Source organism: Macaca thibetana, chromosome 16, assembly GCF_024542745.1.
Source record: "Macaca thibetana thibetana isolate TM-01 chromosome 16, ASM2454274v1, whole genome shotgun sequence".
Lineage (NCBI taxonomy): Eukaryota > Metazoa > Chordata > Mammalia > Primates > Cercopithecidae > Macaca > Macaca thibetana.
Window position 1 is genome coordinate 23064503 of NC_065593.1, and position 27979 is coordinate 23092481.

The 27979-nt window shown below is 50.1% G+C and overlaps 3 protein-coding genes across 5 annotated transcripts in view; 1 reads left to right on the forward strand and 2 right to left on the reverse strand.

Moving 5' to 3' along the window:
* IFT20 (intraflagellar transport 20) overlaps positions 1-27979 on the reverse strand; it is a 245198-nt gene that overhangs the window by 43088 nt on the left and 174131 nt on the right. The gene's annotated exons all lie outside the window — the stretch shown is intronic.
* The window catches only part of POLDIP2 (DNA polymerase delta interacting protein 2), a 222000-nt gene that overhangs the window by 23338 nt on the left and 170683 nt on the right, over positions 1-27979 (reverse strand). The window lies entirely within an intron of this gene.
* SARM1 (sterile alpha and TIR motif containing 1) lies at positions 329-27888 on the forward strand. Of its 3 annotated transcripts, XR_007720161.1 has the most exons (10): positions 329-1425; positions 10748-11366; positions 13887-14099; positions 14369-14460; positions 14570-14805; positions 17684-17786; positions 17860-18049; positions 25558-25679; positions 25809-26997; positions 27061-27888. XR_007720161.1 is itself a non-coding variant. In XM_050763191.1 (9 exons), the coding sequence occupies exons 1-9, from the start codon at positions 956-958 to the stop codon at positions 25936-25938; spliced, it is 2175 nt and encodes a 724-aa protein (XP_050619148.1). In that variant the 5' UTR covers positions 329-955; the 3' UTR covers positions 25939-27888. The 3 variants fall into 3 exon arrangements, 2 of the variants coding, with proteins under 2 accessions (XP_050619148.1, XP_050619149.1); XM_050763191.1 differs by having other exon boundaries at positions 25809-27888; XM_050763192.1 differs by lacking the exon at positions 25558-25679 and having other exon boundaries at positions 25809-27888.

The following is a 27979-nucleotide window of genomic DNA, read 5'->3' on the forward strand; positions in this document are numbered from 1 at the left end:
AAGAGAAATACGATCCCTCTACCTGGAAAATGCCCACTGGCGTGAAACACCTGATTTTGTGCCCAATTTCAGGTGTCCACAGAGTTTCTGAAGTCCTGCCATCACCTGAAAAAAAAAGTGATCCTGAGATTTTAGCTGATTTTTCTGTTCGGTAATCAGAGAGGACTGTGATTTTGGCCAATCTCTTCCTCATGGGCTTCAGTGGAGTCAGCTGTGGAATGGAACACCGATTCCCACCCCAGAGGCATGTTGTGAGGTCTAGCTGAGAAACAGGCATAAAAGGGCCTTAAGAGTTATGATGATTGTTTTAACCACTTAGTAGGGAGGGGGCACGCAGCGGTGTTGCTCCCACGTACTGGTGTCACGCGGGGCGGGGAAGAGGAGGTGGAGAACGGAGACTGTCATCTCATTTTCGACCCCCTTCCTCCAAGTCCAGCGCAGGAGGAGGCGGCTGCGACTGAGGGGCTGGGAAAGGCTGGCCAGGGGCGTGGGCGTGGCTGGGGACGACTTGGGGGTGGGGCTGCGCAGGAGGCTGGAGGAGCCCCGCTGGACCCAGAGGCGGGGCATCGGCCCCGGGTCCGCTGCGGTTCCAGGGCGTGGCTGCTGCCGAGCATCTCCCAGCTCAGCCGAGCCCCTGCCCGGGCAACGCTTTGTTCCAGCCGCCGCCTCCTCTACCCTCCGGCGTCCGGAGCCATCCCTCGCCTCCTCTCTCTCTCCTTTCGCCCACTCCCTGCATCTTGGCCTGCATCACCTTTGCCAACCGCTGCGCCCCCGATCCTGCCCTCACTCCTCCCTCAAACTTCTGACCGGCACCCTTGCCTGGTACCCTTCTCTCTATTCCTCTCCCTCCATCTTCTTCCCCCGACCCCTCTCGGGTCCCTCTTTTCCCAAAACCGGGATCTCTCCGCGCGGCCCCCGCCTCCAGGCCGGGGATGTCCCCCGCGGCCCCGCGCCCATGGTCCTGACGCTGCTCCTCTCCGCCTACAAGCTGTGTCGCTTCTTCGCCATGTCGGGCCCACGGCCAGGCGCCGAGCGGCTGGCGGTGCCGGGGCCGGATGGGGGCGGTGGCACGGGCCCATGGTGGGCTGCGGGCGGCCGCGGGCCCCGCGAAGTATCGCCGGGGGCAGGCACCGAGGTGCAGGACGCCCTGGAGCGCGCGCTGCCGGAGCTGCAGCAGGCCTTGTCCGCGCTGAAGCAGGCGGGCGGCGCGCGGGCCGTGGGCGCCGGCCTGGCCGAGGTCTTCCAACTGGTGGAGGAGGCCTGGCTGCTGCCGGCCGTGGGCCGCGAGGTAGCCCAGGGTCTGTGCGACGCCATCCGCCTGGACGGCGGCCTCGACCTGCTGTTGCGGCTGCTGCAGGCGCCGGAGCTGGAGACGCGTGTGCAGGCCGCGCGCCTGCTGGAGCAGATCCTGGTGGCTGAGAACCGGTGAGCGCGCCGGGCCGGGGTTGGGAGAGCGCCGCGTGGTGTGGACGGTCAAGCGCCTGGGTTCCCGTGTGCCTCGCGCCGTGCCTTTGCCTCCCTCACCTGTCTGCCTGCCTGCACTACATCTCTGTTAGGATCAGCATGTCCGTTTCACAGATAAGGAAACTGAGGCTTAGGAAAGTTTAGTGACTTGCCCAGTGGGTCACAGTGAACTAAGATTTGCTCCCAGGGCTAGTGGAGTGAGTAATGGAGTTAGAGGACAGGAGTCCGTCCCTGGCTCTATGGATGGAGATGGCATCCTATTGCCAATTCTTCCTCTCCCCCGCCCCCCAAGCCCACAGCTCTCCTGCCCACCGGCTTGGGTTCCCTTCTAGGACACCTTCTTTCCCCGTCATCCCATCCCCCTCCCAATGGGAGAAGAAGGGAAACACAATGCTCAGAAAAGAGGGAGGGAGAACTCTCCTTTCTCTCCTCTCCAGGCTGCAATGCGTGCTGGCCTGAGGCTACTTACTCCCTTCTTGCCGCCCCAATCCAACTTCTGCTCCATCAGTCATTCTGGTTCTTGTAACAGGCCAGATATGATCTCATTCTGCGGCTCCTGATGGGAAACAGTTTTCTGCTGGGAGGCATGGGTGGGGGAAGAGGACACCGGGGTGTGGAGCCTGGCAGGGACCAGGCGGAGTGTGTGTTCTCTCCCTCCACCCCACTTAGCACCAAGACGCTGCAAGAGGGTCAAACAGAGGCCTTGTTGCCACTCTTGCATGTCTCTTGGGATCTCTCCTGGAGTATGAAGACCTCCAAGGACTCACTTTCCCTCCCTTCTGATGCCAGAGCAGACCAAGCATTCACACTCCAGTCTCATGCTGAAGTCTCGAGCTTCTCAAGCTTAGAAGAGTTTTTGGAAGAGTCACTTTCAGCTCATGCAGCTCTCACAAGTGTGAAGGGAGTGGGTTGGGGGTGTTTTCCTTGCCATTTTCAAAAAGAAAAAAATTACCTTGTGATTGCTGGAAATGACACAACTGTCAAAAATGCATGAATTAAGCAATTTAGGTTGGGAAACCAAGATAGGGTTCTGCTTATTTGGCAAGCCATTAACCTCCCATCTGACATCCGATGCCATGATGGGGATAGGCCATGAATTTGGAGGGGATAGCAAATAAAATATGTGTGTGCTCACTGGGTGTAGTGGGGTCGAGACTGGTAGGTGTGCCCTGCGGGCTTGCGATGTGGAGTCAGGTAGCTATAACTACAATCCCTGGAGAGTGAGTACAGCCAGCACCCCGAGGAGAGGAGGGCTGCAAGATGCAAACAGTACTGCTATATTTCAAGGTTAAAAATGACAATTCTCACCTGGTTCAGAGTTACTGAGAGAAGAGTCACTAACCAGTGTCCCTGGTACCAAGAAACATCACGCTGGTATCTTCAGGACCAAGGACAGAGCACAACGTGACTGGTTGCTATCACAGTGCCTCCAAAGAAAAGCAGGGTCCCCGCCAGGCGCCTTGGCTCACGCCTGTAATCCCAGCACTTTGGGAGGCCCAGACGGGTGGATCACCTAAGGTCAGGAGTTCGAGACCAGCCTGACCAACATGGTGAAACCCCGTCTCTACTAAAAAATACAAAAATTAGCTGGGCATGGTGGCGGGCATCTGTAATCCCAACTACTGGGGAGACTGAGGCAGAAGAATCGCTTGAACCCGGGAGGTGGAGGTTGCAGGGAGCCGAGATCGTGCCATTGCAGTCCATCCCACCCTGGGTGACAGAGCAGTGGGTGACAGAGCAAGACTCCGTCTCAAAAAAAAAAAAAAAAAAAAAAAAAAAAAGGCACTGTCCCAACCAGGTGCAGTGGTGCAGTGGCTCACGCCTATAATCCTAGCACTTTGGGAGGCCAAGGCAGGCAGATCACCTGAGGTCAGGTGAAACACAAAAATTAGCCAGGCATGGTGGTGCGTGGTGTGTGCCTGTAACCCCAGCTACTCTGAAGGCTGAGGCAGGAGAATTGCTGGAACTCGGGGGGCAGAGGCTGCAGTGAGCTGAGATTGCGCCACTGCCCTCCAGCCTTGGCAACAGAGTGAGACTCCATCTCAAAAGAAAAAAGAAAGGCGGTATCCCTGCACCCCCTGTAGGCTGCATGAGAATGGGGCTGGAAGGAAGAGAAGGGAAGTGACACACTGAGAATTCGTTTATGAAACTTTTTTCTCCTTCACCAACCAAGCCCCCACTTCCTCATCTCAAAGAAGGCTCTTCTGGGCAAGCATGGTGGCTCATGCCTTTGGGTGGGTGGATCACTTGAGACCAGGAGTTCAAGATCAGCCTGGGCAACATGGCAAAAACCCATCTCTACAAAAAATATACAAATTAGCCGGGCGTGATGGCATGCACTTGTAGTCCCAGCTACTCAGGAGGCTGAGGTGGAAGGATGGCTTGAGCCCAGGAGGCGGAGGTCACAATGAGCTGAGATCATGCCACTGCATTCCAGCCTCAGCGATAGAGCCAGAACTTGTCAAAAAAAAAAAAAAAAAACTCTTCCATCAGTGCGCCTACCCCTTTTTGCCACTTCCCTCTTGCTTTCTTCTCAGGATGCTATTGCACCCATTGTCAAGGAGCCTAGGTCACAGTTTTCCTGACTTCCAACTACCAGAAGTCCAACAGAATATGGTTCTTCAAATCTGGCCCCACAACACCCAGTGAGGGCCCCATATGACTGCTAGCCCTCTATATTCACAGTCCACCCCCTTCAGGGGATCTTAATGAAGCTATCCTCAGAGTAGTTAAATGGCTTTCCCAGGAATATGCAATGAATAAATGGAGGAGACAGGTTTTTAAAATCACAGAAAGGCTGCCGGGAGCAGTGTCTCATGCCTGTAATCCCAGCACTTTGGGAGGCCCAGGTGGGTGGATTGCCTGAGGTCAGGAGTTCGAGACCAGTCTGGCCAACATGGTGAAACCCCATCTCTACTAAAAATACAAAAAAAATTAGCCAGGTGTGATGACGTGCACCTGTAATCCTAGCTACTCAGGAGGTTGAGGCAGGGGAATTGTTTGAACCAGGGAGGTGGAGATTGCAGTGAGCCGAGATCATGCTACTGCACTCCAGCCTGGGCAAGAGCGAGACTCCATCTAAAAAAAAAAAAAAAAAAAAAAAAAAAAATCATGAAAGCCATTGCATATAAATTCAAAAAAGTGGAAAAGCACAAAAAAGGTATACAGTTAAAATTTCTTCTTGGCCAGGCATGGTGGCTCATGCCTGTAATCTCAGAACTTTAGGAGGCTGAGGCAGGAGGATTGCTTGAGCCCGGGAGTTTGATCGAGACCAGCCTGGGCAACATAGTGAGAGCCCTGTCTCAATTTTTAAAAATTAAATTAAAATAGTTAAAAAAAAAGTTCTTCTCAACCAGACCCCCTCTCTGGAGATAAATCACTGTAAGAAGTTTCTTGTATATCCTTCCAGAGAGAGTCTTTGCATATACAGGCATTTGCATGTATATTATATAGACATGTTTGCAATATATATATACAATCTTTCCCTCCTTTGGAGCTGGAATTTGAATCCAGACCTGTGTAATTCTAAAATATGTGCCCATTTCACCAGACCCACAGCCTCTCAGACCACAGAAGAACTGGGAGCTGGGTGAGTAGTTATCACAAGAGTGCAGCACAGTTCCACTCTGTAAAGGTGCCAGGTTCATAGGGAAAGGTGAGGGCTGGGGCATCAGGAGACTCAAAATAAAGTCCTGGCTCTGAATTGATATGTTCCTGAGCAAGTCCTTCCCTTCACTGGGCCTTAGGTAAGTCCTCTGAATATGAGGGTGTTGGCTGGCTGGGCGCGGTGGCTCACGCCTATAATCTCAGCACTTTGAGAGGCCAAGGTGGGCGAATCGTTTGAGGTCAGGAGTTCGAGGTTGCCTGGCCAACATGGTAAAACTCTGTCTCTACTAAAAATACAAAAAAAAAAAAAAATGAGCCAGGCGTGGTGGTACATTCCCGTAATCCCAGCTACTTGGGAGGCTGAGACATGAGAATCAGTTGAACCCAGGAGGTAGAGGTTGCAGCGAGCTGAGATCACGCCACTGCACTCCAGCCTAGGTGACAGAGTGAGATCCTGTCAAAAAAAAGAAAGAAAAAAGAAAAGAAAGAAAGAAAAGAAAATAAGGGTGTTGGATTAGACAATTTCTTTCTCATCTTTTTTGTTTTTTGTTTTTTGTAGAAACTGGGTCTTGCTATGTTGCCCAGGCTGGTCTCAAACTCCAGGACTCAAGCAATCCTACTGCCTTGGGCTCCCAAAGTACTGAAATTACAGACATGAGCCACTGCATTCAGCCAGATTAAATAATTTTCTTATTTTGTTTTTTATTTGTTTATTTTTTAAATTTTATTTATTTATTTATTTTTGAGACGGAGTCTCGCTCTGTCGCCCAGGCTGGAGTGCAGTGGCGCGATCTCGGCTCACTGCAAGCTCCGCCTCTCGGGTTCACGCCATTCTCCTGCCTCAGCCTCCCGAGTAGCTGGGACTACAGGCGCCCGCCACCTCGCCCAGCTAGTTTTAGTATTTTTAGTAGAGAGGCGGTTTCACTGTGTGAGCCGGGATGGGATGGTCTCGATCTCCTGACCTCGTGATCCGCCCGCCTCGGCCTCCCAAAGTGCTGGGATTACAGGCGTGAGCCACCGCACCCGGCCTGTTTTTTATTTTTTGAGATGGAGTCTCCCTCTGTCACCCAGGCTGGATTGCAGTGGCACGATCTTGGCTCACTACAACCTCTGCCTCCCAGGCTCAAGTGATTCTCATGCCTCAGCCTCCCGAGTAGCTGGGATTACAGGCACCTGCTACCACGCCCAGTTAGTTTTTGTATTTTTAATAGAGATAGAGTTTCACCATGTTGGCCAGGCTGGTCTCGAACTCCTGACCTCAAGTGATCCGCCCAACTCGGCCTCCCAAAGTGTTGGGATTATAGGCGTGAGCCACCATGCCTGGCCACATTATATATTTCTTAAGCACATTCTGGCTCTTATATTCTAGGCATTTATGTAGTCAGATGTGTGGAAATGCAAAGTAAAAGTGAAGGATCTTGAACTCTGGAGACAGGCAGATCTGGTTTCAAATCTCAGCTGTGCCTCTCAGAAGCTGTGTGACTCTAGGCATGTCATGTAACCTCTCTGAGTTTTGGTTTTCTCACTGGTAAAAATAATTGGGCCAGGCGAGGTGGCTCACGCCTGTATTCCCAGCGCTTTGGGAGGCCAAAGTGGGAGGATTGCTTGAGCCCAGCAATCCTGGGAGTTTGAGACCAGCCTGGGCAACATAATGGGATCCTGTCAAAGTAAAACAATCCTACAAAGTAAAATAAAACAAAACAAAATAAAAATCAGCCAGACATGGTGGTACATGTCTGTAGTCCCAGCTACTCAGGTAACTGAGTTGGGAGGATCAATTGAACCTAGATGGCCAAGGCTGCAGTGAGCTGTGATCATGCCACTGCACTCCAGTCCGGGTGACAAAGTGAGACCCCATCTCAAATTGAAAAAAAAAAAAAAAAAAAATACAAGAGGAAGAAATAACTGTAGTTCCAGCAGCCTCTATGAATGATTAGGGCCCATCTGTTTCTTTGAAGATAGGCTGCCGAGAAGCTGTGGGGTCAACTCAGCAAATCTGTGCCGGCCTTATGGCATGTTCCAGACTCAGCTAGGTTCTGCAGTGGACACAAAATCACATGCACTATGGTCACTGTGGTGCCCTCTGGGCAAGGACTCTGTTGCTGTCTGGGCCTCTATCTCTTTGGCAGTAACGTCACCTGTGGAGGACATCACCTTTTTTTTTTTTTTTTTTAGATGGAGTCTCACTATGTCACCCAGGCTGTAGAGCACTGGTGCAGCCTCAGCTCACTGCAACCTCTGCCTCCCGGGGTCAAGTGATTCTCCTGCCTCAGCCTCCTGAGTAGCTGGGATTACAAGCACACACCACTACACCTGGCTACTTTTTGTAATTTTAGTAGAGATGGGGTTTCACCATGTTGGCAAAGCTGGTCTCAAACTCCTGACCTCAAGTGATCCTCCTGCCTCAGCCTCCCAAAGTGCTGGGATTACAGGCATGAGCCACTGTGCCCAGCCATCTGTGGAGGACATCATTTGTGGAGGTCAGTAAGGCAGGAAGCCTGAAGCTCTACCAGGATGTGGCAACTCTCCCACCTGCTCAGCGGGCCTCCAAGTTCTCTCTATTGGATCTGTCCTCTCCACCATAGCCAGACTGAATTTTCTAAAACCCAAACATGGCCAGGCCACTCTCCTCCCTGCAGTGGCTTCTCTTTGACATCAAAATAGAGTACAAATGCCTTGAGGTGCCCCAAAAGGCCCCCAGGTCCAATCTCTTTTCACTCTCCCCTTGAATTTTCTGCCTCAGCCATGAAAGTGTGGGCAGCTCCACAAGTGCACTGGCTCTCCAACACCTCCAACTCTTTGCGTATACCTGTGCCTGAAATGCAATCTCTCCTTCTCCTCCTGACTAGTGCCCCCACTATTCTCTTGCCCTTACTCCATAGGGAACCATTCAGTATATCTAATGTGTATCTTTCTATCTGTGTTCTGCTAAAATCTTTAAATCTTTATTCTTGGTTTTGTGTACATGTATTTTTAATGTATATAAATGGTGCTGTCATATAGCACATTCTATTTCTTACTTTTTCCCACTCAGTATTGGGTTTTGTTGGGGGTTTTCTTTTGGTTTTTTTGTTCGTTTGGTTGGTTTGTTGAGACAGAGTCTCGCTCTGATGCCCAGGCTGGAGTGCAGTGGCCCAATCATGACTCACTGTAGCCTCAACCTACTGGGCTCAAACTATCATCCTGCCTCAGCCTCTCAGGTAGCTGGGACTACAGGCCTCTGCCACCATAGCTGGCTAATTTTTTGATTTCGTAGAGATAGGGGTTTGCTACGTTGCCCAGGCTATGTTGTCCTGGTTCATGTTGCTGTGTTATCACCCGCTCAGTCACTTGGACCTCCCCCCAAATCCTACAGAGTGGGCACCTGCCCATGTTACCTGACTCTCCCCAGGCTTGCTACTGATTGCCTCCAACTTCCTCACACTACAAATGACACTGCAGTGAACATCCTTGTCTAAGTGCTCTTGTCTGTCTATATGATAATCTCTTTGGGAAAGGTTGCCTGTATTGTTCAGCTTCTGAGTTTGCCCATCTAACAGGTGTAAAGTGGTAGCTGGTTTTCTGTTTGTTTTCTGCCAGTGAACATTTTATTCAAGGTATGTGTGTGGAGCGTGGTCAGGGACAAAGGAGAGTGGAAATGACCTTTGAAATAAAATAAAATGATTTAGGTGAAGAAACTCTAGGAAAGGGTAATTTTCTCCATTTAGATCATTTTAAGAAAGAAAATGGGCCAGGCGCGGTGGCTCAAGCCTGTAATCCCAGCACTTTGGGAGGCCGAGACAGGCGGATCACGAGGTCAGGAGATCAAGACCATCCTGGCTAACCCAGTGAAACCCCGTCTCCACTAAAAAATACAAAAAACTAGCCGGGCGAGGTGGCGGGCGCCTGTAGTCCCAGCTACTCAGGAGGGTGAGGCAGGAGAATGGCGTGAAACCGGGAGGCGGAGCTTGCAGTGAGCCGAGATCCGGCCACTTCACTCCAGCCTGGGTTACAGAGCGAGACTCCGCCTCAAAAAAAACAGAAAGAGAAGAGAAGAGAAGAGAAGAGAAGAGAAGAGAAGAGAAGAGAAGAGAAGAGAAGAGAAGAGAAGAGAAGAGAAGGAAGAAAGAAAGGAAAGAAAGAAAGAGACAGAGAGAGAGAATGACAGATAAGGTGTCTGCTCTATGGAACTAACAAACAAGTAGACTATTAATATAATATCAGGTATTAAATGCCCTGAAGACAATAAAATAGGGTAATGAATTAGAAAGTGATGGGGAAAAGCCTTTAGATTGGATGATTGGAATGATTAACCATGAAGAGGATTTTGTTGAAGAACATTTCAGGTAGCGATAGCTATTGTTTTAATTTTCATTTCTCTGATTACTAATGAGTTAGAGCATCTGTTTATCTGGTTGTTCAAATTTTGGATTTCCTCTTATCAATTGCCTGTTTATGTCCTTTGTCCATTTTCTTTTGAATGTATTGCCTTTTTCTTCTTGATTTGAATATTTGCTGATATATTCTACATATAAACCCCTCATTGATTTTTTTTTCTTTTCTTTTTCTTTTCTTTCTGTCTCTTTTTTTTTTTCTTTTGACACAGGGTCTCACTTTATTGTCCAGGCTGGTCTCAAGTGAACCTCCCACCTTGGCCTCCATGTGCCAGGCATTGTGCCAAGCACTCTACAGGCATGAGCCACCTTGCCCAGCCTGGTTTTATATTTTCCCTTGTTGGTTTTAGACATTGCAATACCTCTGGCATTCTTTCTATTCCTCAAACACATCAGCTCCTCTGCCCTCAGGCCTTCATCCTTGCTCCTCTCTCTACCTGTTATGCTCCTCCCAGATATTTGCATGCAGGGATTTCTCCACATTAAGCTCTCAGATGTCACCTCTTCACACATACCCCTCCTCTAGGCACACTCTATTACATCATCCTGTTTTGCTAGCGCCAAGGCCCTATCACTATGGTCTGGCTCACTCATTGTTTTCTTGTCTATGTCCTCCTCCATCGCTCTGAGGATAAGCTCCAGCCAGTCTCAGTTAAACCTCAGCCCATAGTGCAGTGCCTGGCCCAGGGGAGGTCCTCAGGAAACATCTGTTGTATGAATGAATACATGTGCCCCAGTCATGGGCCATGGAGTGAGGAAAAGGCAAGGCTAAGAGTGGTGTGCTTCAAGTGACACTTCAAATTAGGACAAGTTAATATTTGTTGAGTTTTTACCATGTGCCAGGCATTGTGCCAAGCACTCTATATGTCTTATCTCATTAGTCCTGATAATAATCCTATGAGGCAGGTATTTGTATTTTCTATTTATGAGATAAGGAAAGCAAGGTAGAGAGAGAAAGGAAGCTGCCCAAAGGTCTCCTTTATCCCAGTTAGAAAACGGGCTGAGAAGAAACCAGGACCCAGGGGATCTGCTCCTGAGCTGAGGCTCTTAGCCACCGCACATACTGCCTCTCAAGGGGAGGAATGAGGGGGAGAATGGCTGTGGCCAGGATAGAGCCCCCTTAGAATCCGAGAAGTGGGGTCCTCCCAGGGGAGGAGGTGAGGGTGGGGAGCAGGGAGGGGAATCCTATCCCCTATATGAGGCCAGTGAGGCCCAGAGAGGGTTAGTGACCAGGCCCCAAACGGGCAAGCCAAGCTCCACAAGCTGCGGCAATTCCACCGTCCCCTTCCACTTTCACTGGGCAGGGACCGCGTGGCGCGCATCGGGCTGGGCGTGATCCTGAACCTGGCGAAGGAGCGCGAACCCGTAGAGCTGGCGCGGAGCGTGGCAGGCATCTTGGAGCACATGTTCAAGCACTCGGAGGAGACGTGCCAGAAGCTGGTGGCGGCCGGCGGCCTGGACGCGGTGCTGTATTGGTGCCGCCGCACAGACCCCGCACTACTGCGCCACTGCGCGCTGGCGCTGGGCAACTGCGCGCTGCATGGGGGCCAGGCGGTGCAGCGGCGCATGGTGGAGAAGCGCGCAGCCGAGTGGCTCTTCCCGCTCGCCTTCTCCAAGGAGGACGAGCTGCTTCGGCTGCACGCCTGCCTCGCAGTAGCGGTGTTGGCGACTAACAAGGAGGTGGAGCGCGAGGTGGAACGCTCGGGCACGCTGGCGCTCGTGGAGCCGCTTGTGGCCTCGCTGGACCCTGGCCGCTTCGCCCGCTGTCTGGTGGACGCCAGCGACACAAGCCAGGGCCGCGGGCCCGACGACCTGCAGCGCCTTGTGCCGTTGCTCGACTCTAACCGCTTGGAGGCGCAGTGCATCGGGGCTTTCTATCTCTGCGCGGAGGCTGCCATCAAGAGCCTGCAAGGCAAGACCAAGGTGGGTGCAGATGTGAGGTTGGGTGGATCAGGGGTTAGAGAGCCTTTGGGAAGGTTTCCCAGAGGAAGTCACATTCAACCGGGTCTTGAAATACACATCAGAATTAGGTGAAGCAAGACAAAGGGGGGGAGGGGAGCCAGTCATTTTGACCTTGAAGGCAAGTCCCAAAGTTTGAACTTGGGTTTGGGGGCAAGAGGAAGACACTAAGAAGTTTTTAAGCAAGGGAACACTTGTGTTTTACAAAGATCATCCTAGCTGCTGTGTGGAAAGGGGCTTGGCAAGACTAAAGACTATGTATGACTTGAAGGGGTGGGCGTTGGGAGAAGGGGGAGATAGCGATGCCAGTGGCAGAGAGCAGATTCAAGAGTTGTTTAAGAGATGGAGTTAGCACTTGGTGACTGGGAGAAGGAGAGAGAGGAGCTGAGGATGACTTCTGGCCCTGAACATAGGCAATGAATAAGGTGAACTGGGTGACAGACAAGTGGAAGTGGGGAAGGGGAAGAAAGTGACTTCTGCAGGACATGTGGAGTTTGAGATGCTTGAGAGATGCCCAGCTGGGGAGCTTCAGTGGGTAGTTTAGCCTTTTGAGTCTGGAGTCTGGGAAGATGGCTGCTAGAGACAGAGGCTTGGGGCTTGGGACAGGACATCAGTGTGTCAGCCAGATAACCCCCACCAGAGTCCCAAGGGGTCCTCATGTCCAGGATCTAATCTACCAGTGACCTTTGCCCACTGCTTTAATTTGCTGTGTGACCTTGAGCACCTGGCTTCCCCTCTCTGGGCCTCATTTTTATCTTGTGGAAAATTCAATAAATTGAACCACAGCAGCAGTTCTTACCCTGGATGTGGGATAATGATAGTTTTAGCACCGAAAGTTTGTGGATTGTACTTTTTGGAAACAGAGTTCTACTATATTGCCTAGGCTGGCATCAAACTCTCAGGCTCCAAGTGATCCTCTCTGCCTCAGCCTCCCAAGTAGCTGGGACTACAAACACGTACCACACCCCCAGCTGGGCTTTGTTTTTAAAATATTACAGGTTGAAGATTCTCCCTACAATGTCACTCTTCTTTGCATTTTTCTGTGGAGCCTTGGAGGTTGGTGATAGCTGGTGCACAGGGATGTGGTGCATACCCCATGGCCCACCTTGTCTGTACCCCAGCTGTCATCGGGGGGTGCTTAAAGGTGTGTATCTTACAGATGATTGTCACCCATCATGTGTTTGCCTACAGATAAAAAGGAGACTGCTGGTTGGATGAGGTGGTTCACGCCTGTAATCCCAGCACTTTGGGAGGCCGAGGCAGGTGGATCACTTGAGGTCAGGAGTTCGAGACCAGCCTGGACAACATGGTGAAACTCTGTCTCTACTAAAAATACAAAAATTAGCTGGGCGTGGTGGCAGGTACCTGTAATCCCAGCTACTCGGGAGGCTGAGGCAAAAGCATCACATGAACCTGTGAGGCAGAGGTTGCAGTGAGCCGGAATCGCATCACTGCACTCTAGCCTGGGCTACAGAGCAAGGCTCCGTCTCAAAAAAACAAAAAAAAAAAAAAAAGGAGACTGCTACGTTAGGGGGGTCTCTGGGGCCTCTTTCAACATCCAGTGTTCTAGGAACTTCTGATTCTTCTCTCTGCTCTCCAGAGCTGGATCAGGGATGACTTGCTCTATAAGGCAGGTCATTCTGCTTAGGGAGAAGGGTCTTAAAGGAAGTAGGGAGTGAGGACCTCAAGGATTGGATCTGGGCAGCAATCAGGATCACCAGCCTGTCACCCCTTTCCCATCGAGGCCAAGTGAGTCCAGTTCAACAAAGACATCTTGAGTCCCACTCTGTGTCCTTCATTGTGTCAGATACAGGGTTCCAGTAGTGACTAACACATGTCCTCAGCTTATACTCCAGTGGAAGTTGCATTGTCAACCAGTGACAGTGGCATTCAGAGTGTGGTATATAAGCCCTCATTGGAGTTGTGGGCCAGGATGTGGGGAAATCAAAGCAGGCTGCATGAAGGAGGTGCTAATCGATTTGGATTCTGGTGGATGAGTAGGATTTCCGTGGATTGGGAGGATTCCCACAAGCAGGCTGGAAGAACTAAGGATTTGGAAACATAGTGGGCCAAGACCCAGAGGTGTGAAAGCCTTGGAATGTGAGTGCATGTATGTGTGTGTGTGAAGTGTAAGTTGGTGGAAGGTGAGGTGAACTGGGAGTGATGGGCAGCTGCACTGTGCTCTGCCTAGGGCCATGCTGAGAGCTCAACTTTACTCCAGGGCCTGTAGATGCTATAAGAAGGATATGAAGGAGGGATCTGCCCCTCCGCCCCCAACCCATCCAGAGTCAGGACCTGGTCAAGAATTGAGAGAACTTCAGGAGGAGGAATCCGCAAGACCCCATGACTTAGTGGCTGAAGGCGGGGCCAGGGCAGATGGCGAGACTTTGGGTTGTGAGAAGAGACAAGGAGAGGGACTGGGAACATGTGGGGGCACCTGGAGAGCTGGTGGAACCTAGAGCCCTCTCCCCACTCCCTCCCTAGGTATTCAGCGACATCGGCGCCATCCAGAGCCTGAAACGCCTGGTTTCCTACTCTACCAATGGCACTAAGTCGGCGCTGGCCAAGCGCGCGCTGCGCCTGCTGGGCGAGGAGGTGCCACGGCCCATCCTGCCCTCCGTGCCCAGCTGGAAGGAGGCCGAGGTCCAGACATGGCTGCAGCAGATTGGCTTCTCCAAGTACTGCGAGAGCTTCCGGGTACAGTCGTGGGGGGTGCACCTCCCCCAAGTCAGAGCGGGCGCCCTGTGCACAGAGACTGTGTTCCCTCCCGGCCTCGCACTCCTGTGGCGCTGGTGTGGCTTCTAGGGGTGGGGAGCCTGTACGCAGCCACCCTTGGGGTCACTCGGCTCTGACCTAGGTCCCATCCGCCTCCTCCACGCCATCTCCAGTTCCTTCCCTTGCATCTTGTGCTCGAGGTCCAAGGGCTAAGTAGCGGAGCCCTTCCTGACACCCGACTCCTCTCCCAGGAGCAGCAGGTGGATGGCGACCTGCTTCTGCGGCTCACGGAGGAGGAACTCCAGACCGACCTGGGCATGAAATCTGGCATCACCCGCAAGAGGTACGGAGCCTCCTGTCCGCCGGACCCCAGCTAGGTCTAAATAAGCGCCCCCTCGGTCCACAGCCCATCTGAGTCTGGACCTCAGCGTCTTCTCCTCCGTGGGGTGCAGGTTCTTTAGGGAGCTCACTGAGCTCAGGACCTTCGCCAACTATTCTACGTGCGACCGCAGCAACCTGGCTGACTGGCTGGGCAGCCTGGACCCGCGCTTCCGCCAGTACACCTACGGCCTGGTCAGCTGCGGCCTGGACCGCTCCCTGCTGCACCGCGTGTCTGAGCAGCAGCTGCTGGAGGACTGCGGCGTCCGCCTGGGCGTGCACCGCGCCCGCATCCTCACGGCGGCCAGAGGTCAGCCCGCCCACCCGGGACCCCGCCCCAGCCCCAGCCCCAGCCCCAGCCACGGCCCTAGAAGGGTGAGGGGAAACAGAGGGTGGAGACTTCCAGCCTCACCGTGGATTGATTGAGCACAAACGTGGGTCACACTGGCCTCTGAGGATGTAAAGATGAATACGTTGCACTTTGCCTCAAGAAGTTCCCAATCTTAGGTGGGTAGGCGGTGGGAGGAAGGGAGGTATTAAACAGGCAGAGGGCCCCTGCAGAAAGCTACCTAGGTCTCCAGTGGGAGCACAGAGGAAGCCCAGCCCACCCCATCCACCCAGGTCTAGATTTCAAAGAGGACAGGATGCCTCACCATGTCTTGAGAGAGGCACTGGCGGGGAGGGGTGGCAACAGGAAGGGCAGCCCAGGCAGAGGCAGCGGCTGATGGAGAATCCATGCAGTGGGGTATAGGTGGGAAGGGTGTGTGCGTATGTGTGTTATCCTATTGGCCAACAGCTTACAAAATTTGGGTCTAGAGGTGGTTTAGAGTGAATTCTAGGCCTCTAGCCACCCTCATTATTGGCTAATTTATTTTAAACTTACTAATTTACCACTTAGTTAATCTTTATGGTCAATTACAAGGTACTCTGTTAGATTTTTAAGATATTATCTTATCAGTCTCTACATTGATTCTATGCAGTGAGTGTTCAGTTTTTAAAATCAACCTTAAAGAACTCTTGAAAGAATAAAAAGAGGAATAAGTGTCCAGTTTGAGGGCCCGGCACTGTGGCTCATGCCTATAATTCTAGCACTTTGCGAGGCCAAGGCAGGCAGATCGCTCAAGTCCAGGAGTTTGAAACCAGCTTGGGCAACAAGGTAAAAGCCCGTCTCTATAAAAGCACAAAAAAATACAAAAAATTAACTGGGTGTTGTGGCGCATACATGTAGTCCCAGCTACTTGGGAGGCTGAGGTGGGAGGATCACCTGAGCCCAGGAAGTTAAGGCTGCAGTGAACTGTGATCAGGTCACTATACTTCAGCCAGCCTGGGCAGCAGGAGTGAGACCCTATCTCAAAAAAGAAAAAAAGTGTCAGTTTGAGGAGTTTTAAAAGACACCTGTGTGACCCCCCCGACCCCCACCATCATCATTAAAGATATAGAATATTTCCATCATGGGTGTTCACTTTAAAGATAATGACAATAACATTTAAAGAATTCAAATACATTTCCCACAGTCATAAAAGTCATTAGATGGCAAAACTGGGACTTGAGCCTTGCCTTTCTGCTTCATAAACAAACAAATGTTATCTATAAGGGTTGTGTCTAAATATTATAAGAAGATGAATTCTTTTCATTTTATCCATTCATTCAGCAATTACAGACTAAGCACCCACAAGACACAAGGGACTGAGCTTTGACTGCATTCTTATGCTTCAACTAATGCAGGTTGGCTTTTATTATTTTTACATGGCAGCTCCCATTAAAACTTCAAGATTTCATTTTAATTTTAATTAATTAATTAATTAATTTGAGACAAGGTCTCATTCTGTCACCCAGGCTGGAGTGCAGTGGCGCAATCACAACCCACTGAAGCCTCAACCTCCTGGGCTGGAGCAATTCTCCCACCTCACCTCCCAAGTAGCTGGGACCACAGGCGCGCAACACCACACCCGGCTAATTTTTGTATTTTTTGTAGAGACAGGGTTTCACCATGTTGCCCAGGCTGTTCTCAAACTCCTGGTCTCAAGCAATCCTCCCAACTTAGCCGCCCAAAGTGTTGAGATTACGGGTGTGGGCCGTCACACCCAGCACAAGATTGCATTTTTAAACAACAGGAAAATCCTAGGGCAAAAATAGCTTAAAAAAAATAGTTCGTATAGTGAGCCTTGCATAGTTTTTAAGTGGGAGGAGTGACATGCTCAGATTTGGATTTTAGAAAGATCTTCTGGTAGCTGTGGCAAATGGACTACAATGGGCAATTCTTTTCTTTTCTTTTTTTAGACAGAGTCTCACTCTGTTGCCCAGGCTAAAGTGTGGTGGTGCGTTCTTGGGCCACTGCAACCTCTGCCTCCCAGGTTCAAGTGATTCTCATGCCTCAGCCTCCCAAGTAGCTGGATTACAGACATGTGCCACCATGCCCGGCTAATTTTTTGTATATTTTGTGAAGACGGGGTCTCACCATATTGGCCAGGCTGGTCTCGAACTCCTGGCCTCAAGTGATCCACCCACCTTGGCACCCCAAAGTGCTGGGATTACAGGTGTGGGCCACTGCACCTGGCCTAGACTGGAAAATTCTAGCTGGGTTTAGGGAGGCCATTGAGGAGGCTGGCACTGGAAACCTGAGCCAGGGAAGGGCCCGGAGGCTGGAGTCCTGGATGTTTAGTAGGTAGAATCCTCAGAATGTGGTGCCTGTGCTGAGCACGGAGCATTGCTCCAGAGGAGCAGAGTGCGGTCTGTTTTATTCACTGCCGAATCTCAAGCACTGAAGATAGTTCTGGCACACAGCGAGTGCTTAGGAAGTATTTGTTGAATAAATTAAATGGGAGGCAGGAGTTGAGGCTGATACCCAGGTGTCTGGCTTTGGTGGGAAATAGGGAAGAAGGAATAAGCGAGAGATTTGGAGTGTTGAATTTGGAGTGATTGTGGGCAGCTGGCTGTGCAGGTCTGGAGTTCCAGAGAGTGGGCAGGGCTGGAAGTGCATGCATATCAATGTCCCTAGAACGCAGTGCCTGCCTCCTAAGAGTAACCCAACAATAACATGACCCTCCTTCTGTAGGCCCCATTTCTCCTTTTTGGGAGAGGCCACCCTTCCCAGGCTGGGCTGAGAGGGCTGGGTAGAGGGATGATATACCTGACAGTGAGTGATGCGGAGGGGCCACCCTCACCATGCTGCCTGTTGCCCGCTTTAGAAATGCTACACTCCCCGCTGCCCTGTACTGGTGGCAAACCCAGTGGGGACACCCCAGATGTCTTCATCAGCTACCGCCGGAACTCAGGTTCCCAGCTGGCCAGGTGAGGAGGGGCAGGCAGGCGGTGGCAGGGCCTTGAGACAAGGCTGTGGCACTGACACAGGACCTACTTGCAGCCTCCTGAAGGTGCACCTGCAGCTGCACGGCTTCAGTGTCTTCATTGATGTGGAGAAGCTGGAAGCAGGCAAGTTCGAAGACAAACTCATCCAGAGTGTCATGGGTGCCCGCAACTTTGTGCTGGTGCTGTCACCTGGAGCACTGGACAAGTGCATGCAGGACCATGACTGCAAGGATTGGGTGCATAAGGTAGGTGCCCACCTATGCCTCTAAGGTCCCAGCATTGGCCCATGGTCCAGAAGATAGGGTTGTCTTCTAGTCCTTCTTGTCTGCACATCCCAGCACACTTAGCCCTGCAGCACCTCCCTGACCCAGCTGGAAGTCAGGAACCACAGCTCTGACTATAATAGGACTTTAGCAAGCTACAAGGGACAAGAGACGAGGCTTTGGCTCTCTGAGCCTCAGTTTTCTTATCTGCAAAATGGGGTATCTTAGCTGTTCCACTCACCCTGTAGAACTGTTGTGAGGATCAGAGAGAGAGAAAAATGCTTTGAAAAATAACTTCCATGAGAGACACGAGAGCATAGCGACAGGCAGAAGGGAATAGTTGAGAGCTCAAAACTGAGAGTTTGAATCCTGGCTCTGGCCTTGGGCAAGTTACTTAATCCCAATAAGCTTTGTATTTATTACTGGAAAGAGGGTATTATAATAATAGTATCTAACTGTCTAGAACATTGTTATAAGGATTAAAAAAGCTAAAATTTGTGAAGTGCTTAGCAGAATGGCTGGCACATAGTAACTGCTCAATAGTGGTAGCTATTATTATTATTATTAATATAATTATTATAACTACTACCTCTGTTTAATTCATGATTGTATTTTTAGTGCCTGACACATTGTAGGAACTTACTGAATACTTATAGAATGGATGGATGGATAGATTCACATTGCATCTTCAGGTTATTAATCATTAATCTGTCAGTAGGAATTGGAGTTGGGGCTGAGGGATGCAGTAGTCATCTGAGAGACAGGATGAGACAAGCAGTCAGCTCAGAGACAAGAATATGCCCACAGGGCCAGGCACAGTGGTTCACACCTGTAATCCCAGCACTTTGGGAAGCTGAGGCGGGAGGATCACTTGAGGTCCGGGGTTTGAGACCAGCCTGGGAAACACAGTGAAAACTTGTCTCTACTAAAAAAATACAAAAATTAGCCAGGCATGGTAGCGTGCACCTGTAATCCCAACTACTCGGGAAACTGAGGCAGGGAACTCATTTGGGCCCAGAAGGCGGAGATGGCGCCACTGCACTGCAGCTTAGGCAACAGAGTGGGATGCTGTCTCAAAATGACTAGATCGCATAAAAGTTGGTGTAAATGCTGAGCCAGGTAAGCAAACCTCTTGCTTGCCACAGGGGTTTGGAGAAGGGAGAGGGCAACAATATGTCAACGAAAAGAGTCAAACTCTGTAAAATATTTGAAGAGATTTACTCTAAGCCAAATATGAGTGACCATGGCCCATGACGTAGCCCTCAGGAGACCTTTAAAACATGTGCCCAAGGTGGTCAGGGCACAGTTTGGTTTTATACATTTTTGGGAGACACGAGACATTAATCAATACATTTAAGATGTACGTTGGTTTGGTTCAGAAAGGCAGGACAGCTCAAAGTGGGGGCTTCCAGGCTTTTGGTAAATTTAAAATTTTTCTGGTTGATAATTAGTTGAGTTTATCTGAAGACCTGGGATCAATAGAAAGGAAATGTTTAGGTTAAGATAAAGGGTTGTGGAGACCAAGTTTTATTTGTGCAGAGGAAGTTCTCAGGGCAGACTTCAGAGGGAGTAGGTTATAAAATGTTTCTTATCGGACTTAAAAGGGTGCCTGGCTCTTTGTGATTATCTCCTGAGTCTGAAAAGAAAAAGAAAAAATTGGGGGGAAGGGGATTCTCTACAGAATGTGGCTTTTTCCCACAAGAGACAAACTTGTGGCGCAATTTCAAGATATGGCAGGGAAATATATTTGGGGTTAAAATATTTTTATTTCCTCCCTTATTATATGATGTTATATTAGAGTCAGGTTAGAAAGCAGACCACGCTATATAGGTTTAAAATTAAAACCCCTCCAATAAGACTTTATGGTTTGTAGGGCTTGACTCCCTAGGCCCCTTAGGTAGGAATTTGGGCAAGATAAAAAAAAAAAAAAATCAGAGTTTAGTCCTCAGAGGACTGGAATAATCAGGGAGGACTTCATGGAGGAAACAGGTCTTGAGAAGAATCTTAAGAGTCTAGATAAGTGGAAGAGAAGGCATCCCAGGCCAGGGTAACAGCATGGAATAAAGGTAGGAAGGAGAACAAAGGAAATAGGAATAAAGCAAAGGAATAAAGGTAGGAAGGAGAACAGTGCTGAAAGCCCATATACATCTTGGGTACTGCTTTCTCCATATCACAGATGAAGAAACTGAGGCTCAGAAAGGTAGAATAATTTTCCCCTGGATACACTGCTAGTGTAGAAATCAGAAAAGCTAGGCTTCAGATTCCATCTATCTGACTCCAAAGCTGATAGCTTTCCCAAGATCCACACTGCATTCTATGGCACAGATCTGAGGGGGTGTGAGGGGAGGTGATGGGGTAGGGCTGGATTCAGTCGACACCAGAGATGATTATCTGTATCTCTTCACAACTCCACATCCAGTGATGTCATGTTGGTAACTTGACATCAGCCACGGTGGGAGTATTTACACCAAGGAAATTGGGAACCACTACAAATCAGAGTTTTGTTTGTTTGGTTGATTGGCTGGTGGGTTTTCTCCCCCCATGAATAGCTAGTTATTATAAAGTTACCAGCACACCATTGGCTGGATAAGAACTATGGAAACCAGGTTAAGGAGTGTTTAAAGGCAGGAGAAGACCTGTGCTTAAAGCACTGGAAAACAAGGAGCCCATGAAGAAGAAGATGCCAGGGCAGTGGGTTTTAGAATGAAGGCTCTGACACTGAAATGCAGTCCACGTGGAGTGTGGAGTCAAGCCCCAGAGGCCACATAGGAGGGGCTGAGTACTAGGCCTGGTTTGGGGAGGGGCACTGGGCCAGGTGAGCATCCAGTAAGAACATGGTTGATGACCCAGAGCAGGTGGCAGGCAGCGTTTTGAGAGAAAGAGAAGAGTGTCTGTGAGCTCCATGAGACTTCAGACCTTGCCTCGTTCATGTGTGTCCCTGGTGCTTCAAACCATGCATGGTACAAAGGCGGCTCTATGCGATTGCACCAAAAAAAAAAAAAAAAAGAGAGAAAGAGAGAGAGGTTGTAGAGGAGTTTATAGAACAATTGAATCAATGATTAAGCAGACAAGTGATACTGATGAAGCTGAGATGCCATGCCTGAGAAAGCCATACTTATCTAGTAGATTTACCAGGTTAGGGGACTTGACTCCATTTTTTTTCTTTTTTTTTTTTTTCCAGTAGAGATAGGGTTTCACTATGTCACCCAGGCTAGTCTCAAACTCCTGAGCTCAAGTCTGGAGTTCAGTGCTTGCCTCGGCCTCCCAAAGTTCTGGGATTAGAGGCATGAGCCACCATGCCCAGCCAAAGGACTTGACTCTAATTGTTTTCGTTCTCAACCAGCTAGGTGATCCTGAACAAACCATTATCCCTTTCTTTTATTTATTCATTTTTTTTGAGACAGACTCTCACTCTGTCACCAGGCTAGAGTGCTGTGGCACGATCTCGGCTCACTGCAGCCTCCACCTCCCGGGTTCAAGCAATTCCCCTGCCTCAGCCTCCTGAGTAGCTGGGACTACAGGCACACGCCACCATGTCCAGCTAATTTAGATATATATATATTTTTTAGTAGAGACGGGGTTTCACCATGTTGGCCAGGATGGTCTCTATCTCCTGACCTTGTGATCTGCCTGCCTCGGCCTCCCCAAGTGCCGGGATTACAGGCATGAGCCACCGTACCTGGCCGCTATTATCCCTTTCTTGGCCAGCCTCTGAATCTGTGCAATAAACAGTTTGTACTGTCTTTGGTTTTGTATAATTCTGGATGAAACAAATGTCTAAAGATTTCCAAATAAATTGCTGCAGGGTCAGGATTCATTCCAGTGCTCAGCAGAGAGGCAGCAGGGCTTGGTTGAAACAGCCTGGACTTGGACTCTCGAGGCTTGAGTCAGAGGACTGGTCCCTCGTGGGCTGGGCGTCCGTGTGGCTTAGGAGGAAATCCCTTCCTCTCTGGGCTTTTTTCTCTCCATCTGTAAAATGGAGAGGCTCCCCAGGAAGCCAGTCAAGGGCAAAGTTACAGATGTTCTTTCCCCAGGAAGGCTCCACTTCCCAAGAATGCTTGGCACCCCTTGTCGTCCCAGCAGATGGCAAAGAGGCGGGAAGAGCCTTTGCCTTGGACCAGCCCCAGAGGCGCCGTCATCCCTCTTTGGTTGTTTCTGGTGCTTAATTGCCTCTGGTTTTAAAACTCCTTTCCCTGAAGTCACATTAGTGGGTAATCAATATGGAAAACCACAAGTGAACTGCACTCAAGAAAGTAAAATCCCTTTGGTTCCCTCTTGAGAGGAAGAAAAGCATTCAATAAGCACTTACGGAACCCCATTAATAGCAAATAATTCCTTAAAACAATGCTTTGGGGTAGGTTTTATTATCCCCACTTTATAGAAGAGGAAATAATAACACCTATTACGTATTAAGCATACACTGTGTGCTAAGCGCTGTTCTAATTACTTGCCATGGAATGTTGCGCTTATTCCATGGAAAAATCTATCATTAACTCTGCTTTATATATTAGAAAACAGAGGAACAGATGTGGCGGCCCACGCCTGTGATCCCAACACTTTGGGATGCTAAGGTGGGAGGATCACTTGAGGCCAGGAGTTTGAGACCAGCCTGGGCAACATGGTGAAACCCCATCTCTACTAAAAAATACAAAAAATTAGCCAGACATGGTAGCACATGCCTGTGGTCCCAGCTACTTGGGAGGCTGAGGTGGGAGGATGGCTTGAGCCCAGGAGGTTGAGGCTGCAGTGAGCCTTGATGGCGCCACTGCCCTCCAGCCTGGGTAACAAAGTGAGATCCTGTTCCCTGCCCTCCACCAAAAAAAAAAAAAAAAAAGAGAAAACAAAAAGTTTAAGTACCTATTAGTTTTGCCTCAGGTCATAGAGCCTGTGTCAGAGACTCAATGTGAACCCCGATTTGATGATTCCAGAGTGCAGCCCTAACTGCTGTGCTATGTTTTCTCATTCATTCATTCATCCATCCATTAAATATTTAGCAAGGGCTAACTGTAAGGGCTCTGTGAAAGATGCTAAGATATAAAGTCAGTGAAAAATAGATATGATCCCTCCTCATGTCTGTCAGAGAAGACAAATACTGAGTAATTTATCCATTAATTAATTAAAATTTACAACTATAATATGTTCTGCAGAGCCTATAATAGGAGAACTGATTTGGTCAGGGCAGTGGGAGACAACTGCCCTGTGTAAGAGTTGATTGAGCTCAGATCAGAAAAATGAATGGGCATTATCAAGAGGGAAGGACAAGGAAGCTTATTTTATGTGACTGGGAGGACAGAGCAGGGGTAGAGTTTGAGAAGTGGACTGTGGCCAACCACATAGGGCCTCACAGGCCACATGAAGGAGTTTGGACTTTATTCTAAGACCATGCAAAGTCTTGAAGAGTTTTAAGTAGGGAGTGACAGGATCTGATTTGTCAGATGTGCATTTTGCAAGTATTAGCTACATGAAAGGGCAATGTGGAGAGTGAATTAGAGAAGACAAGGGTGGATGAGGAAAGACCTGGTGGGGGCTTAAAGATAACAGGGATTGGAAGAGGGTGGTAGTGGGGTGGAGGCAGGGAAAAATGGTGGATTTGAGAAATAAGTAAGGAGTACAATTGGCAGGGCGCATGATGGATCAACCTGTATGCAGGATTGTGATGTTTTTCTTCTGACACCAAATTGTTTGGGGTTTTTCCCACACTAACCACTAATTCTCCAACTTTCCAACACCAGCTGGGTATCCCACAATTCAATTCAATTCTGAAATGTCAGTCACGAGGCCCAGGTCCCCAGGCTACCACATTTCTGTTTGATTTGGCTACAACTTCAGGGGTTCCCATGACACCCCGAGGTTCAACTTGCTAGAATGACTCAGAACTGAGGAAAGCACTTTACTTACTATTAGTTGCTTATTATGTCAACCTTAAATAATGAGATTCAGAAAATAAGACTAAGTATAGAGTTTCTTTGAGTGCAAAGTTTGAGAATAGCCACCCAGGAAGCATTGACTCCAAAGGAATGGGGTGAGTACTCCAAATTGGAGAAGTTAAGGTTTCACTTCCACAGGCAAAGACAGAGAAATTTTAGCAGGATTACAACATTTTCCATATAAGACCAGTGCATATGTTACAATGCTTTGATTGGTTATAGATTGCTACATTCCAAGGAAGATGACTTTATTACCCCCTGAGGAGGGGTGGTGATCTGAGTGGGGATCTAAGGGGGTCTTATCTCTGGTGCCATTTGGTCTTCCTAAGTAATTACAGGAAAAAAAAAAAAAAAGGTAGAAGTAAAAAAAAAAAAAAAATAGGTGGAAGTTGCAGCTGCATGCCTCATGACTCAGGCTGCATAGACCAATTCCTGTCAAGGCTCAGAATAATTTAAAGTTCCAAGAGCGGCCGGGCGCAGTGGCTCACGTCTGTAATCCCAGCACTTTGGGAGGCTGAGGCGGGTGGATCACAAGGTCAGGAGATCGAGACCATCCTGGCTAAAACGGTGAAACCCCGTCTCTACTAAAAATACAAAAAATTAGCCGGGCGCGGAGGCGGGCGCCTGTGGTCCCAGCTACTTGGGAGGCTGAGGCAGGAGAATGGCGTCGGCCCGGGAGGCGGAGCTTGCAGTGAGCCGAGATCGCGCCACTGCACTCCAGCCTGGGCGACAGATCGAGACTCCGTCTCAAAAAAAAAAAAAAAAAAAAAAAAGTTCCAAGAGCTTTAGGTTTGATTTAACAAAGCTTGAATAATAATAATAAATAATATTATTAATCTCAAAATCCTGGGCTCAAGTGATCCTCCTGCCTCAGACTCCCAAAGTGTTGGGATTATAGGCGTGACCCACCATGCCCAGCTGAATTATTTAATTTCACACTTACAAAGGACACAGCTCAAGAATAGCCAAATGGAAGAGATACATAGGATCTCTGTGTGTGGAGGGTAGAGGTGTGGATGCCATGCCTTCTACCACCTTCCCAGCACCTACACCCATTTATCAACCTGGAGGCTCTTCAAAACCCCTTGTTTAGGGGTTTTTATGGAGGTTCCATTATGTAGACATGATTGATTAAATCATTGGCCATTGGTGATTGAACTCAATCTCCAGCACCTCTGGAGGCTGGAAGGTGGGGCTGAAAGTTCCAATCCTCTAATCATGCCTTGGTCTCCCTGGTGACCAGCGGCTTCCTGAAGCTATCTAGGCTACCCCCATAGCGCCCCCAGGCCCCCAGTGGGGAATCATCTCTTTAGCATACAAAGACACTCATCACTCAAGAGATTCCAAGGGTTTTAGGGGCTCTGTGCCAGGAACCCTGGGCAGAGACAAAATATTTATTTTTTATTATACTACAAGGGTTAAGGGAGACATCAAGGTGGACTTCAGGACTGGTGTCCTGCCCTGGACCCAGTCTCGGGCTAGTGGCCCTCCCAGCACCTGCCCGGCTACAAGGGTCCCTAAATGGATACAGGAGTATCTTCCTCCTTTCCTTTCTTTCTCCAGGAGATTGTGACTGCTTTAAGCTGTGGCAAGAACATTGTGCCCGTCATTGATGGCTTCGAGTGGCCTGAGCCCCAGGTCCTGCCTGAGGACATGCAGGCTGTGCTTACTTTCAACGGCATTAAGTGAGCCCCGGGGCCCTGGGACCAGGGGGGTAGGGTACAGATCACCATGACAGGCAGAGTGTGGGCAAACAGCTGACTAGCAGCTCCCTCTGCCCAGCTGTCTGACCCACATGGCTCCTGTGCCCACAGGTGGTCCCACGAATACCAGGAGGCCACCATTGAGAAGATCATCCGCTTCCTACAGGGCCGCTCCTCCCGGGACTCATCTGCAGGCTCTGACACCAGTTTGGAGGGTGCTGCACCCATGGGTCCGACCTAACCAGTCGCCAGTTCCCAGCCCTGCTGTGACTTCCACTTCCATCGTCCTTTCTGAAGGAACAGCTCCTCAAACTGGCCTCCCTGGGCTGAGACAACCTGGGCTCTTCTTAGCAAATGGCTCTCCCTCTCCCTGTCCCCCACCCTCATGGCCCACCTCCAGCCCACTTTCCTCAGTATCTGGAGAGGGAAGGGAAGTCAGACTTGGGCTCGGGAGGTTAGAACTCCCCCATGCCCTGCCATTGGGTTGTCTGTCTCTGTCATGGGGAGGGTCCCTGCTCAGTTCTGGAGACATTGGAGTTGGGGTGGGGGTGGTTCTGCATTCCCTTCTGCTCTGATAGCAGCCAGTTTGAGGATGAAGGAAGGCAGCCTCAGACAGGAATTAAGGCAATACCCAGGCAGGCCTGGGCACTGTATTCTGAGCAAGGGCCTGGGCCCAAGAGCCAGCCAGGGATGAGTGCCATCATGGTTCTTCACTCAGACTGTGCCTGGCCCCTGCACTTACAACTTCCTGCCGCTCTGTGGCCTTGCCCTGTAATCACTCAGTGCCCTTAGCCAGCCTGACTAGGTCCCAGATCCCCTACAGCTTCCTTCAGTGTGGTATCTTTTGCCACATCCAGGGCGAGGGTTGAGGTAAATTGGCCCTCCCTCTGACTTCCTTGTCGCTGCAGCCAGCTTTGCTGCACTTGCTGGTGCACAGGAGCCTCCTGTTTGGGCCTGGGTCTGGGCATGGGGAAGCCGTGCCTCAAAGCCCACCCTACCCCATGCCTTGGTGCTGTGCCTCAGGCTCCTTCCTGGTCTGGCCCAGCTGGCTACCCCAGCCCCTCAGCTATCCAGGGCTACCCACCGCTTGCTCAGGGACCAGGCAGCCCCCATGGCAGTAAAAGCAGCCTGGACAGAACCTGCAGCTCTGTGGAAAGAGGCAAAGTCCTGAAAAGGCAAAAGGTTGTCACCTATGGCAGCTTCTCCAACTTTAACATGCATCCAAGTCACCTGGGAATGTTGTTAAAATCAGGAGATCTGGGGTGGGGCCTGAGACTCTGCATTTCTTACAGATTCCCAGGTGATTTAAAATCAGGAGATCTGGGGTAGGGCCTGAGACTCTGCGTTTCTTACAGATTCCCAGGTGAGCTTATGCTGGTGGTTAAGGGTAGCAAATCTCTAAAGCATGAAGCCCTCACGAATCTTTGCCATTTCCCACACACTCCGCTCCTTGGTCTCCAGTCGTCAGAGCAACTCTACCTGGTATTATCATCCCCATTTTACAGATAATGACACTGAGGCTCAGAAAGGTTGAAGATAAGCCCAGTTTCCTGTCATTAGTGGCAGCCCCAGATCCAGACCTAGACCTCCTGGCACCCAGTCCACTGGCAGTGGAATTGCTCTCCTGAGAATCATTCTGAGGCTGGGCTATTGCTTCTCCCTTGCTTCAAAGACTCTAGCAGTGGGGGATAGGATTTTGCAAAAAAAAAAGCTGACCCAGGGGCCATACTGAAATAACTGAGCAGGAATGTCCCATTGCCCCCTCCTCCACTGGGTTCAGAGGGCAAGAAAGTACCCTCCAATAAACCCAGGCTGCAGGCCACGGGGACTGCTGAAGGCTCTTCCCCAATGAGGGCCGGGTGTTGACACCTTAAGGCTGGCTGCGCCCCCAGCCCCACTCTTGGCTGTGCTGGCCAGGCGACTCCTAGCTCTCGGCCACATCGTCAGAAAGTCAAAGTTCTCACTCCAGGTTTGGGGCTCCTTCCTTCCACTCCCCTCCCTGCCAGAGTCTGTCTTGGCCAGTCCCAGCCTCGATGCTTTGCTTTTGACCCCACCTGATCTTCCTTTCCTCATGCAGCGCAAGTGCTCACTGGGGCCAGGGTGAGGGCATGGACATGACAAGCAGGGCAGCCTGGACACTGGCCTCACAGGACAGAGTCAACAACAATACAGTGTCTGAGTGTCTCCAGGGGATGATTTCTGGCTTCTTGTCTCCAGTCAGTCCCACTCCCTCCTGAGGTCCCCATGGGCAGTCTTCAGAGAGGTTTCCTGCGTTTTCTTTC

Excerpts from the sequence above, each read along its gene's own strand:
- SARM1 (XM_050763191.1), top strand. The coding sequence starts at position 956 with ATGGTCCTGACGCTGCTCCTCTCCGCCTACAAGCTGTGTCGCTTCTTC. Across the intron at positions 11,367-13,886 it reads GCCTGCAAGGCAAGACCAAG|GTATTCAGCGACATCGGCGC; the intron begins GTGGGTGCAGAT and ends CTCCCTCCCTAG. Across the intron at positions 14,806-17,683 it reads CATCCTCACGGCGGCCAGAG|AAATGCTACACTCCCCGCTG; the intron begins GTCAGCCCGCCC and ends TGCCCGCTTTAG.